Source organism: Capsicum annuum, chromosome 9 (assembly GCF_002878395.1).
Source record: "Capsicum annuum cultivar UCD-10X-F1 chromosome 9, UCD10Xv1.1, whole genome shotgun sequence".
Lineage (NCBI taxonomy): Eukaryota > Viridiplantae > Streptophyta > Magnoliopsida > Solanales > Solanaceae > Capsicum > Capsicum annuum.
The window spans coordinates 158,124,734-158,140,446 of record NC_061119.1 but is presented as its reverse complement, the minus strand read 5'-3'; the positions used below and the strand labels follow the sequence as shown (position 1 = coordinate 158,140,446).

Sequence of the window (15,713 nt, the reverse complement as noted above, 5' to 3'; positions counted from 1 at the left end):
GAGTCCATTTCTCATGCCATGTACAATAATGTTTTTGCTTTCTTTCTTTTTTAGGCATCTTATATGCCCTTGGATTGGAAGAAGCCATTTATGAACCGAGGCCCATTTTGTAGGGTTGTTTGTATGCTTTCTTTCTTTATGAATTTGATTATAAAATAATCAAATCCAAGGTCTATTAGAGTTATTTCCTTAGTAGGTTTCCGTAGGATGCTCAACTTTCTGTTGAGGTACAGATTATCCATCTCTGTGTCAATTAATTTGATAGTAACTTAAAAGGGCCAAGGCCTGTGAATCCCTTAAAGTCCATATTAATTTTCGATATAATATTTTCAACTGAGCTTGTAGCCTTTACTTCGGGACAGCAAAAGTAATTGGGTAGCCGGTTTAGTGCAAAAATAAATATCGACTCTTCTGCAACTGCTGAATTAATACGCTTACTATCTAATCTCTATTTAGCTGACCAAATGCAGGTTCGACAGCTGGTAATTAATCTACTGCACAATGAACAAGAAACGTATGCAAATATCTTACATAAATGCAGAGAGCTATTCCACATGATGGGAAATCCCCCATCAGGCATGAGTTTCAAGAGCAAAACAAGGTTGCGGACTTGTTAGCTACATAATGAAAATATACTCAAAGAAGATAAGTCCTTTCGTGGATTGGACAGTTCCCCATGTTCGTTTTGGAAGGCAATGGAAGCAGACAAGGAACTCCTTTTACGAGGCATATAACGTATTATATTATATAGATTGTACTCCTAGTTCACAGAAACTATCTTGTGCTAGAAAAACGACAGCCATTTAAGTTTGTAATGATGCATAATATACTAAAACTCCTTTTTAACGGGGAAAAAAGTACACCCATATTGGGAGAACCTGAACACAACTTTACCGTTCTCAATCGTATCAGTTTCGAATAAGACAGTTTGACGGCTAAGATTATAAATAAATAGTTGAAGTAGATTGATGACATTACAGGCATTACATGGCATTTTCTAAACCCACACAACAGATCAATCACATCAAACAAACCGAACATGGCATTGGCAAAAATAAATAATTCTCGACAAAATTAGAGGAAAAAAGAAAAACTAATGTGGACAACCATCGGATTTGGAACCAGAACTACCATAAGAAAAAATATATATATCTCAAGGATTGTCGAGAAAATAGTAGAAGCCAATCAAAGTCAATAATGAGAACAAACGATCAGATTTGGAACCAAAAATAAGAAAATGGTTAATGTTAGAATTGTTGAAAAGATGGGAGGATTATCAACATGATTCATCATTGTTGACCAGAGCCTAGCATGTTGAGAGCCTTGAGTACGAAAGTGTAGGTAAAGGCATCCTCCTGGAGCTTCTCAAATCTGCATCAGACATGGAAGGTTAAAACCGTGAGAAGACTAGATATGTAATTTTCATTCCGTTCCACCTTTATATAATTTATTTTTTTTCAAAAAAATTCTTATAGCAAAATAATTGACGAGAAAGTAACTTATCAATTTTAGTTTGACAGTGAGCTTGATCGAAAACTTGAGCAAATGGAAATAAGAACGACACGAATAAAGCTATTTATGAAAATTTTGTTCAACTTCGTTCGTATACTCTCTATTTTCCATCAGTCCATTTACAAATTTTCAGTCAACAAAAACATACCGAGTGAAATCCCACAAGTGAGGTTTGGAAAGAATAGTGTATGGAAATTTTACCCCTACCTCGTGGAGGTAAAAGAGGTTGATTCTGAAGAACCCTGGGCTCAAGTATAACATATAAAGATAGGTATGAAAAAGGGAAAACCAGTTAAGAAAACAGAGCAACTAACCACTGGGAGGTAGAAGGCATATATATTTTTGATTGGAGGGTATCTAAAGAAGAAAATCCATAGTAGTATAACTTTGGTATGGGATTTTGGGGTGTTGGAGGAGAGAAGGGAGGCATAAGAATTAAAAAGGACTCGAAGAATAAAAAGGGAATTAAAAAGAAAGTCAGTGGACCCACAAAGAAACTCTTGAAAAGAGAATATATGAGGTGACTTTTGAGAAAAAATTGAATACGCGAGATTCGAAACACCGACCTCTGAAACATTTTGCACGGTCCTTACCGCTAGACTAGAAGGCAAAGTCTGTAGCCGTGTCAAAGGTGTGCAAACGCAAATACATATTGGTAATTCTAAAGTCTTGACCTATATACACATAGTATAATTTTCCAACGAAGGGTGTTCACTTGCACACCCTTGAAGCTGTAGCTCCGCCCCTGCCCATGGGTATCCACCAACTGTACTCTCATTAAAGTATGTTAGGGTGTAGGAACCTCTAAAATGTACACTTATTAAGGGTGTGTTTGGTATGAAGATTAATATTTTTCAATATAATTTAAAGAAAATAACTTCCGTACATGAAGAAAAACATGTTTCAAAACTTTCCTTAGAACCTGAAGAGCCCGAAATGAGTCACAACTTCTGGCCATAGACCGACACGAGACATGGGACTTGGCTCTCAACTACGACCCCGACCAGGACCCGACTCCCGACATAGGAGTCGAATCTTGACCCCGACTTCCGACTTCAACCCCAATGCAAGACCGAATCCCGACCCAAACCCAGTACTAGACTCCTGACCCTGACATTAAATTGAGGCTCGACTCCTGACACCGGCCCGGAGCCCGAATCTCGATCCCATTCAGACCTCAAAATCAACCCTGACACTTCACCTGACCAGAGACCTAACTCCCAAACTGGACCCAATTCTTTATCCTAACCTGGGATCCTACTACAAAACCCGATCTGGGACCCGGACTCCCTATCCTGATCCAAGAGCCGACCCAAACCCAAATCCCAACCCCGGCACAGGACCACTTATTTATTTTCTAGGCAAATAGAAAAATATTTTCCTTATTACCAAAACACCCTAAAAGGAGAAAAAAGAAGAAGAAATGCTTGTAATATGGGAGTACTTATTTCTTTTAAATAATAAGAAACAATGGATATTATGGATATCCATATAATCCATTGGTTTACCCATTTTTTTATCCATATAAAATATGGGTGGGGCAGATATTTTATCTATTTTCACCTAACTCATTTTCGATCCGCGCATTTGCCACCCCTAACTCTAATCAACATCATATAGGACAGCAAACCCACATACCTTACGTCATTATTCCCTATTTCCAGTAAGGTATTGATGAAGCTGGACGAATCAGGAGGTTCTTACGGGATGGCAACAATAGTCCATACAAGTTCAAAATGGTGGAATGGGACACAGTAGATTACCAAAAAACGAACGAAGAAACAGAAGTAAAATTTGGCAGCACACAAGAAAAATCTACCTCTGAAATGTGGAGATACAACAATGATAATGGGACCCAATGGAACAAGTTGTAATAAACCAAGGACATAGACGAAAGTCGTTGGCACCCAACAATGTCAAGACTCCACATGGCACTGCTCCCTAGAAATATATCAAAAAACTATGGAGTAATTCAATAATTATATTTCCTTTGAAGTTGGTGATGGAGATACATCCGACAGGACATGACAAGTGGCTGAGCTATGCATTCTAAAAGAAGATATTCCAGATTTGAGATTTCTTCCAGTTTGTAGCAGAAGCAGACTCTCAAGCAACAATAGCTCAGTGAAGGACAAGGAGCACTTGGAATATTGTTTTCAGAAGGAATTGACAATATTAGGAGCTCAACAGCATGATGGAGTTGCTAGCAAAGCTGGAAAAAGTACAATAAATCCTCAAAGGAGAGAAAAAATGAAATGGGGCAGCAACGCGAAAGGTACCTTTTCAGTAAAATAATGCAATAAATTACAGCAGATTTAATGAAAATTGGCCCCAGAAAATCATCTGGAAAACTAATGTTTCCAGCAAAACTGGCGTGTAAAACATGGATAGCCTCACTACATATCTGTCTCACACAAGATAGCCTCAGAAGAAGAGGAATAGTGTTGTGCTGCAGGTCTTACCTGTGCAATGAAGAAACAGAAGCATTTACACTTATTTCTACACTGCACAATTGCAAGAGGCATTTGGAATCAGTTTGGTCTGCCATGGGTGATACTGAACAAATTAATGAAGTATTTATATGATGGGGTAAATGGAAATGCAAAGACTCCAGAAAGATTGACAGATGATTTCTCTTACCATCTTTTGGTGTCTACGGAAGGAGAGAAAACCTGATATGCTTTGGAGGAGTCTCGATGTCTTCCGTCTTAAAGTCTAGATATCTAGTGAATCTTTTTTGTTCGTATAAACAGAAACTTGTAGGTGAATACTTTTTGGATTTGGAAGGCTCTCTGTATTTTGGTTAGGAATGACAAAGAGCAAGTAGAGGACACCAAATTTTGCCTGAATTGTACTCTGAAGAGATCTACGGGATGCATATCAACAAAAGTTCGTTACTTCATTATAAAAAAAATTAGACCACTGAAGCATTATCTAAAGAGGAATCCAAGTCTTTAGATAGCAAAAGGCCCTATTTTCTCTTTTTTATATTCTTTAACCTTTTAAAGTCAAATGCAAAAAAAATCCCTTCCCCCCCTCCCTTACTATACGAAGAAGAGCACATTTCTTTAAAGTTGTATTGTTCACCAGTGTGAAGCAAGAACCCCTCACCTATATTTCCTTGCTTGATGGACGAGTAGATGGCTTTTAATAGCATCAGTATGATCTTAACCCCAAAAAGTAGAAATTATACTTCAGATCTAGAAAACATCTCAGAATTCAGTTAGAGCTTTCATAGGATGGGTAAGATTTTCTCAACAATAGATGCTTGATTGAGACCTAAGTGGTGCGGACCCTTCACTTCCGATGCCGTACCAGTGTCAGATTCTCCAAAAATACACTACTTTTGGAGAATCCGACACGGACCCATTGACATTTGAAGAGTCCGAGCAACATAGCTTGAGACCCAAAGTGATCTCCTGGTTTAGGTGGATAGTCGGTCATCACTAGGTGCTCATCTGATGGGGATTCCATAAGGCTGCTTTGTACTCGACCGGAAGAGTGGTTTCCTCTAGACCCCCCGGGCAGATACTGAAGTCAGAACAAGCGCCTTTTCAACCGCAGGCTGGACATGCTTCGCTGCTATCGCCTTCTCTTCCTCCGCGTTCTAGCCCTTCGAAGAATCGGCCCGTCTGTGGGGCAAGAAATTGATGTCGGATGACTGACATTCTGTTATCAAAAAGGCATCGCAAACTCTAAACTAACCAAAAAGCCTAAAAAAGATGCAAGTCCCACTGGTTATAAAAAAGAACTTATCAAAAGATTTTTTTTTTAACTTAACAAATGATTCAGGTCATAAAGCTGGTTATAAAATCATCGGATAGTTACCAATATATACTATTCGGCCATCTAGTTTACCAAACATGGCCAAAGTATACACTACTATGTATATGTATGTATGTTACTCCCTCCATTTCAATTTGATTGCCCTATTTTGACTTGGCACGAAGTTTAAGTAATTCAAGAAGACTTTTGAATCTTGTGGTCTTAAATTAAAGATATGCCAACTATACTAAAATACCCTTTAATCTTGTGGTCTTAAGCATGCAACGTGGAAAGTTGGAATTGAAAGAGTGGCTAAAAAAAAGAAAAGAGAGTTTCTTTTTTAAACAGACTAAAAAGAAAAGTAGAACAAACAAATTGAAAAGGAGAGAGTATATGTATATTAGTATAAAGTATATACTAACTATACAGTGTGTATATATTTTTAAACTAGATGGCCTGAAGGTATTGGGCTGTAAATTTTTCTAAAATCATACCTTCCAGATTTTGAAAAATGTCCTGCACCCATTTCACATTTGAACAAGAGTAAATTATCATCCGTCTTCATATCTCTCAATTTGGCCACAAACTTCGCTGGCTCAGTGTACATAACACGTGGATCTGTTACAATTTAAGACCTCACATTAAAACAAAAGTAGAAATATCTAAATAAGTGAATGAAGATTACTCCTTTATTTCATGGCTGTTTCACTAAGTTTGTGTAACTACAGATATAAGCCAATATATCAGTCTTGTGTGATCTCTTTCTGATTTGTCCATATTCATAAGCAAGCTTCCTTAGTAGCTACAAAAGAGAAGCACATACTTGTGGACTGTAGGAAATTTACACAGGATCACAAAGATGAGATCATATCAACTAAATGAACTTGAATCTTGTGAATATCTTTTGATAATTGAATCTTATGAGAGCTTCATAAAAATATAATATGAACCTCTAATCTTATTTTGGACTTTTCCTGTAATGATATTTTACGTGTTCCGAATCTAAAAACTGTGAGGAAAAGCCATCATTTGCTACTAGATATTTTTTTTACTTGTTCATAAAAAGGTAGAGATGGCTGTATACAATAGATAAACTAAAAGGTGAAGAATCTGCAAAATCTGATTCTCCACAAAGTCCACCTATTCTTCTATACAACAAGGAAATTTTTAGGTGCACCAAAAGAAAATAAGTGACCGGAGGCGATTCCTCAACTGGAAAAAACTCGACTCTACCCCTCAAAAGCTCTCCTATTTCTCTCATTCCATATCACATCAACTCAAGAGGGACCAAATTCCATGCCTTACGTCTTCTCCGCCTATACCCGCTTCTCCACAAAAAATTAAATCTTTCACAGAATTTGGCATTACCCAAGAAACTTTGAACCACCTAAGCATGTCCCACCCTAATCATATGGTAGACAATGAATGAGAAGATGATTCACATCTTTCCCCGTCTCCTTACATAAGAACACCAACTGACACAAACAACCATTCACTTTCTAAGATTTTCCACCGGCAAAAACACCCTCTAGATGCTAGCCAAGAGAAAAAACAGACCTTCCTCGACACCAACACTATCCAAATTGCATCACATGGAAACACAACCACCTCCCTGATTAGGAGTTTCTCATATAAAGATTTAACAAAAAAAAGATTATTATTTCTCAAACCCCAGCACAAAGCATCAGGTTTATCCACTAAAACGACTTGCCCGTGAAGGATGGCCATCAACCTTTGGAACTCGATCACCTCCCAATCGTGGAAATGCCTCCTAAATCTCAAGTCCCAAAAAGTCTCTCCACCATGTATCTTCCTAATTTGTTGAACCAACAGATCTCTCATTGGCATGATATTCTATACAAAATCCAAAAATCATCTTTCAATAAGTTATCCCCACACCACATATATCCCCAAATATTAACTCTTCTCTCATTTCAAACCTTGAATGAGATATTTTTGTTGAGATCATCTCTTCCATTCATTATATTCCTCCACAAACCACATCCGAAAGGCATAGTGACATCTCCAATTATCCATCCCCCTTCCATTACCCCATATTTATCAACTATCATCCCTCCCCAAAAGTCTTGTACCTCCATCCCGAAACGCCAAAGCTATTTGCCCAACAAAGATTTGATAAAAATCGCCAAATCATACTGAGACCTCCCTATTTAGGAGATGTGACAGTCTTCCATTGCGCCAAGTGATATTTCTTTGCCCCATCCACCCATCCCCAAGAAAGTTTCTCCGTAACCTCTTTTTTTCCTGTAACCGTAATTAGAGCCTGAAACAAAGGCACGAAGTAAGTGGGAATACTTGATAAAGTGCTCTTAAGAAACACCTTTTTTCCTCCTTTAGACAAGTATCTTTTTTGCCACCCTGCTAATCTCTTCTCACCCCTCTAGAAAACCGGACTCCACACCAAAACATCCTTGTTTGAAGCCCCTAATGGTAATTCAAGATAGGTAGTTGGAAGAGCCCCCACACTATAGTGCAAAACCTGAGTGAGCACCTCAATATGCCTTAGGATGGGATTGAAAAGCCTTAAACTAGGTTTAGATTAGTGCTTGCTTAGGTTGGGCTTCCGGGACTAGTAGTGGGCCCCACCAGCCCTTCTTTAGGTAGAATGCCTAATAGCCCTTGTTGGCCTAAATTACCTCCTTCCAATACCTTGAACTAATTCTTGAACTTTAGGTTGACTTAATTTATTTTATTGAACTCTAACTAGCCTTGTGACCCCGGTTGGAGTAGTATTTGACTTTAGACCATATCCTTCGGCTTAGTGACTAAAACTGGTATCACTTAGGGTTCGTTTGGTAGTGTATTAAGAAAACTAATGCTTGCATTATCTTTGTGTATTATTAATACCTTATTTTGTACACTTTTTTATCCTATGTATTACTAATCCTTACATCAGTTATACACTATATTTGATATTAAGGAGCGTGTTACTATTGCATAGAAATCATTGGTATTGCAATGGATTCTAATGCATGGATTAGCATGGTTAACGTCATAATTGTCCCTCAAAATCCTTTCTACATCCTTTCCACCATATTTACAAAGGGTATTTCTATAAATAAAAATATGTTTTTTAGAAATTATGCAATTCATGTTATTTTTAATACACCAAACCAAATAATGCATAAGAAAAATGCAAGCATAACTAACGCAAGTGTTACTAATACACAATATTTTGCACTATTCTTATACAACGTACCAAACGATCCCTTATAGACTTGACCGCCTGACTTGCAAATCTTTGACTTCTTAGACTCGAGAGAAATGATAATCTTGGATCACTATTACCTTTCGATTATTTATCAGTTCTGGTTCAAGTTCAGCACCTAGTAGCTATCATATTAGTTATCAGATTGGGTTGGACCAGGGCATTTTAATATTATGGATGGTTACAAGCTGTGGTACTCTGAGAGCGAGAGGTGTAGGAATGGAGTTGGCATCTTAGTAGATGAAGAGCTTAGAGGTCAGGTAGTGGAGGTGAAGAGGATCAACGATAGGTTGATGACTATTAAGTTGGTCATTCGGGGGTTTACCCTGAACGTGTATAGTGTTTATGCACCGCAAGTGGGATCGGAGGGGGAGGAGAAGATGCGGTTTGGGGAGGTTTTGGAGGAGGTGGTGAGAGGCGTGCCTAGTTCGGAGAAGATTGTTGTAGCAGGGGATTTCAACGGGCACATCGGGGCGCTGCCGAGAGGCTTTGGTGATGTGCATGGTGGTTTTGGTTTTGGGGAGAGAAATGAAGAAGGGGCGACCCTATTGGAGTTTGCGAGGGCCTTTGGGCTGGTGGTGGTGAACTCGGGCTTCCCGAAGAAGGACAAGCACCTGATCACCTTTCGAAGCGCGATAGCCAGGACTCAGATTGACTTTTTGTTGCTTAGGAAAGGGGATAGGGCATTGTGTAAGGACTGTAAAGTCATCCCGAGTAAGAATCTTTCGATCCAGCATAGGCTCTTGGTTATGGATTTGGGTATAAAGAAGAATAGAAAGAGGAGGAATAAGGTGTAGACCGAGAATTAAGTGGGGCGGCCTGACGCCAGTGAATGCGTGGGAGATAGGGGAGAGGTTGGCGGGAATGGGGGTGTGGGAGTGTAGGGGGGACGTGGATAGTATGTGGGACAGGGCGGCAAGGTGCATCAGAGAGAATGCAAGTGAGGTGTTGGGTGTTTCTAGGGGCCGGGCCGGGCACCTTCGGGGGGATTGGTGGTGGAATGAAGAGGTGGAGAAGAAAGTGGAGACCAAGAAAGGGGCGTATGCTAAGTTGGTGGAAAGTCAGGACGAAGAAGAGAAGCGGGTAAACAGGAAAGAGTACAAGCTAGCGAGGAAGGAGGCGAAGTCGGCAGTCACGGCAGCTAAGACGGCCGCTTTTGAGAGCTTGTATGCAGGGTTACAGGGGAAAGGAGAGGAGAAAAAGTTGTTTAGACTCGCTAAGGTTAGGGAGAGGAAGGGTCGTGACCTCGATCAGGTGAGGTGCATTAAGGGGGAGGACGGCCACATTAAGAAGAGATGGCAGTCGTACTTTCATAGGCTCTTGAATGACGAAGGGGATAGAGCTATTGTGTTAGGGGAACTAGAGCACTCAGAGGAGTGTCGGGATTTTAGCTATTGTAGACGTTTTAAGGTAGAAGAGGTTAGACAGGCTGTCCGCAGGATGCGAAGGGGTAGGGCGACGGGGCCGGATGAAATACCGGTGGAGTTTTGGAAGTTCGTTGGAGAGGCCGGTGTAAGGTGGTTGACTGGATTGTTTAATGAAATCTTCAGGACGACAAAGATGCCCGAGGCGTGGAGGTGGAGTACCATGATCCCTCTCTATAAGAATAAGGGGGATATTCAGAGTTGCAATAACTATAGGGGGATTAAGTTATTGAGTCACTCTATGAAGATCTGGGAGAGAGTGGTCGAGGTGAGGCTGAGACGGATAGTGTCTATCTCGGAAAACCAGTTCGGATTTATGCCCGGCCGCTCGACGACGGAGGCAATCCACCTGGTACGGAGGTTGGTGGAGCAGTATAGGGAAAGGAAGAAGGATCTGCACATGGTGTTTATCGACCTGGAAAAGGCTTACGACAAAGTCCCCAGGGAGGTGCTTTGGAGATGCTTGGAGGTGAGTGGAGTACCGCAGGCATATATCAGACTAATTAAGGATATGTATGACGGAGCGAAAACCCAGGTGAGGACGGCGGGAGGAGACTCGGAGCATTTCACTGTCCTGACAGAATTGCATCAGGGATCTACTCTTAGTCCCTTTTTGTTTGCGTTGGTGATGGATGTGTTGACGCGGCGTATTCAAGGAGAGGTGCCGTGGTGTATGCTTTTTGCAGACGATGTAGTTCTGATAGATGAGACTCGAGGGGGCGTGAATGACAAATTAGAGGTGTGGAGGCAAACTCTTGAGTCTAAAGGGTTCAGGGTGAGCAGAAGCAAGACAGAGTATGTGGAATGCAAGTTTAATGACGTGAGGCGGGAGAATGAGGTAGTAGTGAAGCTGGAAGCACAGGAGGTATGTAAGAGGGATAAGTTCAAGTATCTTGGGTCCGTGATCCAGAGTAACGGTGAGATTGACGAGGATGTCTCGCACCGTATTGGGGCGGGATGGATGAAGTGGAAGCTCGCGTCGGGGGTGCTGTGTGATAAGAAGGTGCCGCCCAAGCTTAAAGGCAAATTCTACAGGGTGGTAGTCCATCCAGCCTTGCTGTATGGGGCGGAGTGTTGGCCAGTTAAGAACTCCCACATCCAAAAAATGAAGGTGGCAGAAATGCGGATGTTGCGCTGGATGTGTGGACTGACTAGAGGGGATAGAGTTCGGAATGAGACTATCCGGGAGAAGGTTGGTGTGACTTCAGTGGAGTGCAAGATGCGGGAAGCACGATTGAGATGGTTCGGACACGTGAAGAGGAAGGGCATGGATGCCCCGGTCCGTAGGTGTGAGAGGCTAGCGTTGGATGGTTTTAGGCGGGGTAGGGGGTAGGCCGAAGAAGTACTGGGGTGAGGTGATTAGGCGGGACATGGAACAGTTACAGCTCACCGAGGACATGACCCTAGATAGGAAGGTCTGGAAGACGCGAATTACGGCAGAGGATTAGGGCCAGTTTGGGTCGCTAGTGTAGGGATTACTTGGTGGGGGTTTTATTCCTGCTATGATTCCGTGTTCCGTGTTCCATGTTTATTACGAATCTGTGTGCTTTCCTCTGCTTTCCGCTGTTTTATATTACTTATGGGTGCCGTATTTATGTTATGTAATCTGCTTCTGTGCTTTACTATGTGTTTGTGTGGTATCTCGTGCCTGGAGCCGGGGGTCTTTCGGAAACAGCCTTTCTACTTCATCAGAGGTAGAGGTATGGACTGCGTACATCTTACCCCCCCAGACCCCACTAGGTGGGAATACACTGGGTTGTTGTTGTTGTTGTTGTTGTTGTTCTCTAGTTCCAGTTCAAGTCCGGCATTAATGATCTATACGCGGCATTTTATTATTAAGATACTTTTCCCTAGTTCCAGTTCAAGTCCAACATTTATGATCTATTTGGGTATCGATCTGGCATTGAAAACCCGATAAGGACCGAAAAGACTTAGGTTATGACCGGGAAGGAGCATCAAGTACGCTTACTACGCATTGGCTCGCATTACTCTTAGCCTCCGGGCTCCAAATGGAAAAATCTCACACTTAAGTGTAAGGCCTGACACCACCTGGAACCAAGAAAGCACTCGGCCTAAATGATCTAGTTGGTTCATATCTGCATCACAACAAACTAAAGTATCAACTGCAAACCATAAGTGAGAAATCAACATTATCCCAACATCCCCAGTCACTGCATTAAAACCCTTTAAATAAACTCCCAAGACAGTTTTGTCCATCATCCTACTCAAAGCTTCCATAACTAGAATGAACAAGCTCGGGTATAAAGGATTTCCTTATCTCAAGCCCCTGGAACTCACAAAAACCTGCAACAATTGCCATTCACTAAAACTAAATATCTCACAGAAGAAATGCAAAATCCGATCCATTTTCTCCATTTTTACCCAGATCCCATCTGAATCATGATGAAATCTAGGACACTCCAACTTACATGATCATATGCCTTCTCAAGACCAATCTTGCACAACACGCCTGTCACTAATTGCTTTCTTCTTAAATCTACCACTTCATTTGCCACCAGAGCTGCATCCAAAATTTGTTTACCCTCCACAAAAACATTTGAAAAGATGACACATTATTATCAAGCACCTTCTTAAGTCTTGTAGAAAGCACGTTAGAGATGATCTTATAAATATTTCCCACTAAACTAATAGGTCTATAATCCTTCAAGCCTAAAGCTCCCTCGTATTTAGGGATAATGACAGTAAACAAAACATTCAAATTCTTTTCGAATTCACCCCTTTTCTAAAACTCAGCAATAGTATCCATCACGTCAGCTTTGTGCATTCCAACAGTGCTAGAAGAAAGCAAAGAGAAACCATCATGCCTGGAGCTTTGTCACACGCACAACCCTCTTCACCTTTTCCTCCTCGATCGCCCTTTCTATCGACTCACACTCCACACTCCTCCTCGTCGATATGACTAAAACATAACCTCCCCCCCAAACTTAGGCCTCCTACCTATTTCTTCCTTAAGCACACACTTGTAATAATCTACAATTGTCCCTTCCATTTCCTCCTCCCTACATGCACCACCCTATTAACCATGAAATTTCCTCTCCTATTGCCAACTACTACCGGATGAAAATATTTTGTATTAGAATCCCCTCCCTCTAACCATAACGCCCTCGATTTTGTCTCAAACTTATCCCTTGAGCTAAAGCCAACCCCTCTAGCTCCTTTTTCAACCGTATTTTTCTTTCCTTCTCCCCCACTTCTAACTCCCACCCCACTTCAAGCCTCTCTAACTTCCCCAATTCAATCATGATCTCCCTCATCTTCAGCTTTATCCTACCAAACACTTCTTTACCACTCCCTTAAGTCTTTCTTGAGCAATTTCAGCTTTATGCCAAGCCTAAAAGAAGGCATCCCCTCCACATAATTACTCCATCATCCGGACACTCAATCTTGAAATCATCTATTCTTAACCACATGTTCTCAAATCTGAAAGGAGACCTCGTTTGTCTTCCTCTGCTACAATCCAACAAGATAGGAAAACGATTTGAAACCAATCTCGAAAAAGAATTTGGATCACATTGGGTGCTAGCTCTTCCCAAGAAATGGACACAAGGAATCTATCTAGTCTTGATCTAGAAAAAGAGTCCTCTGACCTGCACCACGTAACGGAGGTACCTGTCAAAGGCAAATCAACAAAAAAAATAGTTATCAATAAACTTTGAGAACCCCTCCATTGCCCTGGAGACCACCCTACCCCCCATTCCTTTTTTCTAGGAATCTAATAGTATTAAAACCCCACCTAGCACCCAAGGAATATTCCACCTCCCAAACCATCTCCTAATTCTTTTAAAAAACTCTAATTTGACCCCTCCCAACGAGACTGTAGATGCTCTCAAAACCCCACTCTGTTCCGGTATCAATGTTTTTAAATTGGGCCCCTAACATAAATTCCCCTTTGTTGACCTCCGCACATTCCACCTTTCTATCATCCCAAAGCAAAAGTATTCCACATGCACTTTCCCAAGCCAAAATATAATCATACTTCACCCATCTCCCCCCACATTCCACCTTTCTATCATTCCAAAGCAAAAGTATTCCACATGTACTTTCCCGAACAAAAATTTTATCATACTTCACCCATCTCCCCCCACCACCCACACTTCCGATAAAACTCTTTGTCAAAGTTTCCATTTTTGTTCCTTGGACACATATGACATCTGCCCCCTATTCTCTAAACCTAACTTTGATGGTGGCCCTCTTACAAGGGTCGTTCAAACCCCTCACATACTATGAGATAATTTTAACTTCCATAGACAACAAAACTAACTTCTTCCCCACCTCTCTTCTCCCCGAAAACCCCAATCCTTTCCTTGCTTCATTCCCTCCTTTTATACACTATCAATTTTCTTTCTCTAATATTATCCTTATCTAATCACCCTTGTCTCCTTGCCTCCCTTTCCTGAGACCTTCTTTCTCTTTTTCTCCAACCCCTCTAGCTTTTTTAAATGTCTCAAATCAAGTCTAGTACCCTATCCTTCTTCCCTAAAAAAACACTCCCAAAAAATCCTCAAATCTAAGATGTTTCTCACCCACCCATCTAGACATGCCTTTTCCTACCTCCACACGCAAAAGGCAGTGCATTTACGCCTGAGCATCACCTAAACCACCTTTAGAACCAACAGATAACATAATGTAAAGCAGCCTTTTCACCCAAGTTTATATCGGAATTGGAGTTACTACAGCTCCTGCGGAAGCTTTTTTGAACCAGTCCTGCGGGCAAATAGTCACCAAAATAGAAGTTCTGACGCCGCAGAAGAACCTTCAGAGCTTGCTCTTCATCCACAAAATGAAATAAGAATTAGGTATCATTCAACTGTGAATCTTCATTCCCTTTACTACATCCCATCCCACTCCTCGGCTGCCCAATTCTTGATCGCCTCTGGAGAACCAACCCATCTAACGAAGGATCCAACCAAACAAGATTTCAGAAAACTTTTTCTCTTCAAAATGTAGTCCTCTGACAGCAAGAAGCTGGGTTCTTTCAAAGACTCTATTCTTCGACATCTACCACCTAAATCTAGAGATGGCCAAGCTAAGCTTCTTTGAAACACATGTTCTCCCTCTTCATATATTTTAGAGAGAAGTAGGAGCTTCTCTTGATAGACATCTCTTATTAGCTACTAGATTCAACAACAACAATAACAAACCCAGTGTATTCCCACATAGTGAGGTCTGGGGAGGGTAAGATGTACGCAGTCCATACCTCTACCTCTAAAGAAGTAGAAAGGCTTATTAGCTACTAGATTATGAAAATGAAATACTAAAAATTAGCTAAGTATTAGAATTAGCGCTATGATGATCTCAAATGTTAATAGTGTTCTAAGTAAAATGATTTTATTGGAATTAGACAGCTGCTGAGACATTTTGTCTTAATCTTTTTCTCCTGAGGATAGACGGCACTAGCAAAGCATATTAAGGTATACTAGCATTAGAAGAAAAGAAACTGAAAAGAAGTCGTCTCCAGATGTAACTCTGAATAAAGTACTGGTTTTCTGATTTAACTAGAAATGTCCATTGTTCATCACCGGAGAGATGAGGAGTCAAACTAACAAACCATCATTTGCTTAAGGATTTAACTCCAGAAGTCAGACAGTTCAAAATGCCATCTTTAAAAGGCATATTTGCAAAATAATTGGCTTCAGCCTATGCTTCAACTAAATCTGTTTAGCTCCATTTGGGACATTCCTTGCAAAACTCGGTATCTTGTTCTTTAAGACAGATTACTGTTCTTTAGAACTAGGAATTCTTCACCTCTCATTCTCTTTTCC

At 40.9% G+C, this 15,713-nt stretch overlaps 1 protein-coding gene across 3 annotated transcripts in view; it reads right to left on the bottom strand.

Moving 5' to 3' along the window:
• Positions 1-1,286: 1,286 nt before the first annotated feature.
• The window catches only part of LOC107842435 (protease 2-like), a 48,543-nt gene continuing 34,116 nt past the window's right edge, over positions 1,287-15,713 (bottom strand). Inside the window, exons 10-11 of one of the 3 annotated variants that reach the window (NM_001324597.1) lie at positions 5,772-5,895; positions 1,287-1,371 (exon numbers count right to left, since the gene is read on the bottom strand). In NM_001324597.1, coding sequence (NP_001311526.1) covers positions 1,290-1,371; positions 5,772-5,895 — 206 coding nt within the window. In that variant the 3' untranslated portion in view covers positions 1,287-1,289. Of the gene's footprint in view, positions 1,372-4,628; positions 5,182-5,771; positions 5,896-15,713 lie in introns of those variants that run through there. The other 2 variants (XM_047395880.1, XM_047395879.1) reach the window with 2 other exon arrangements.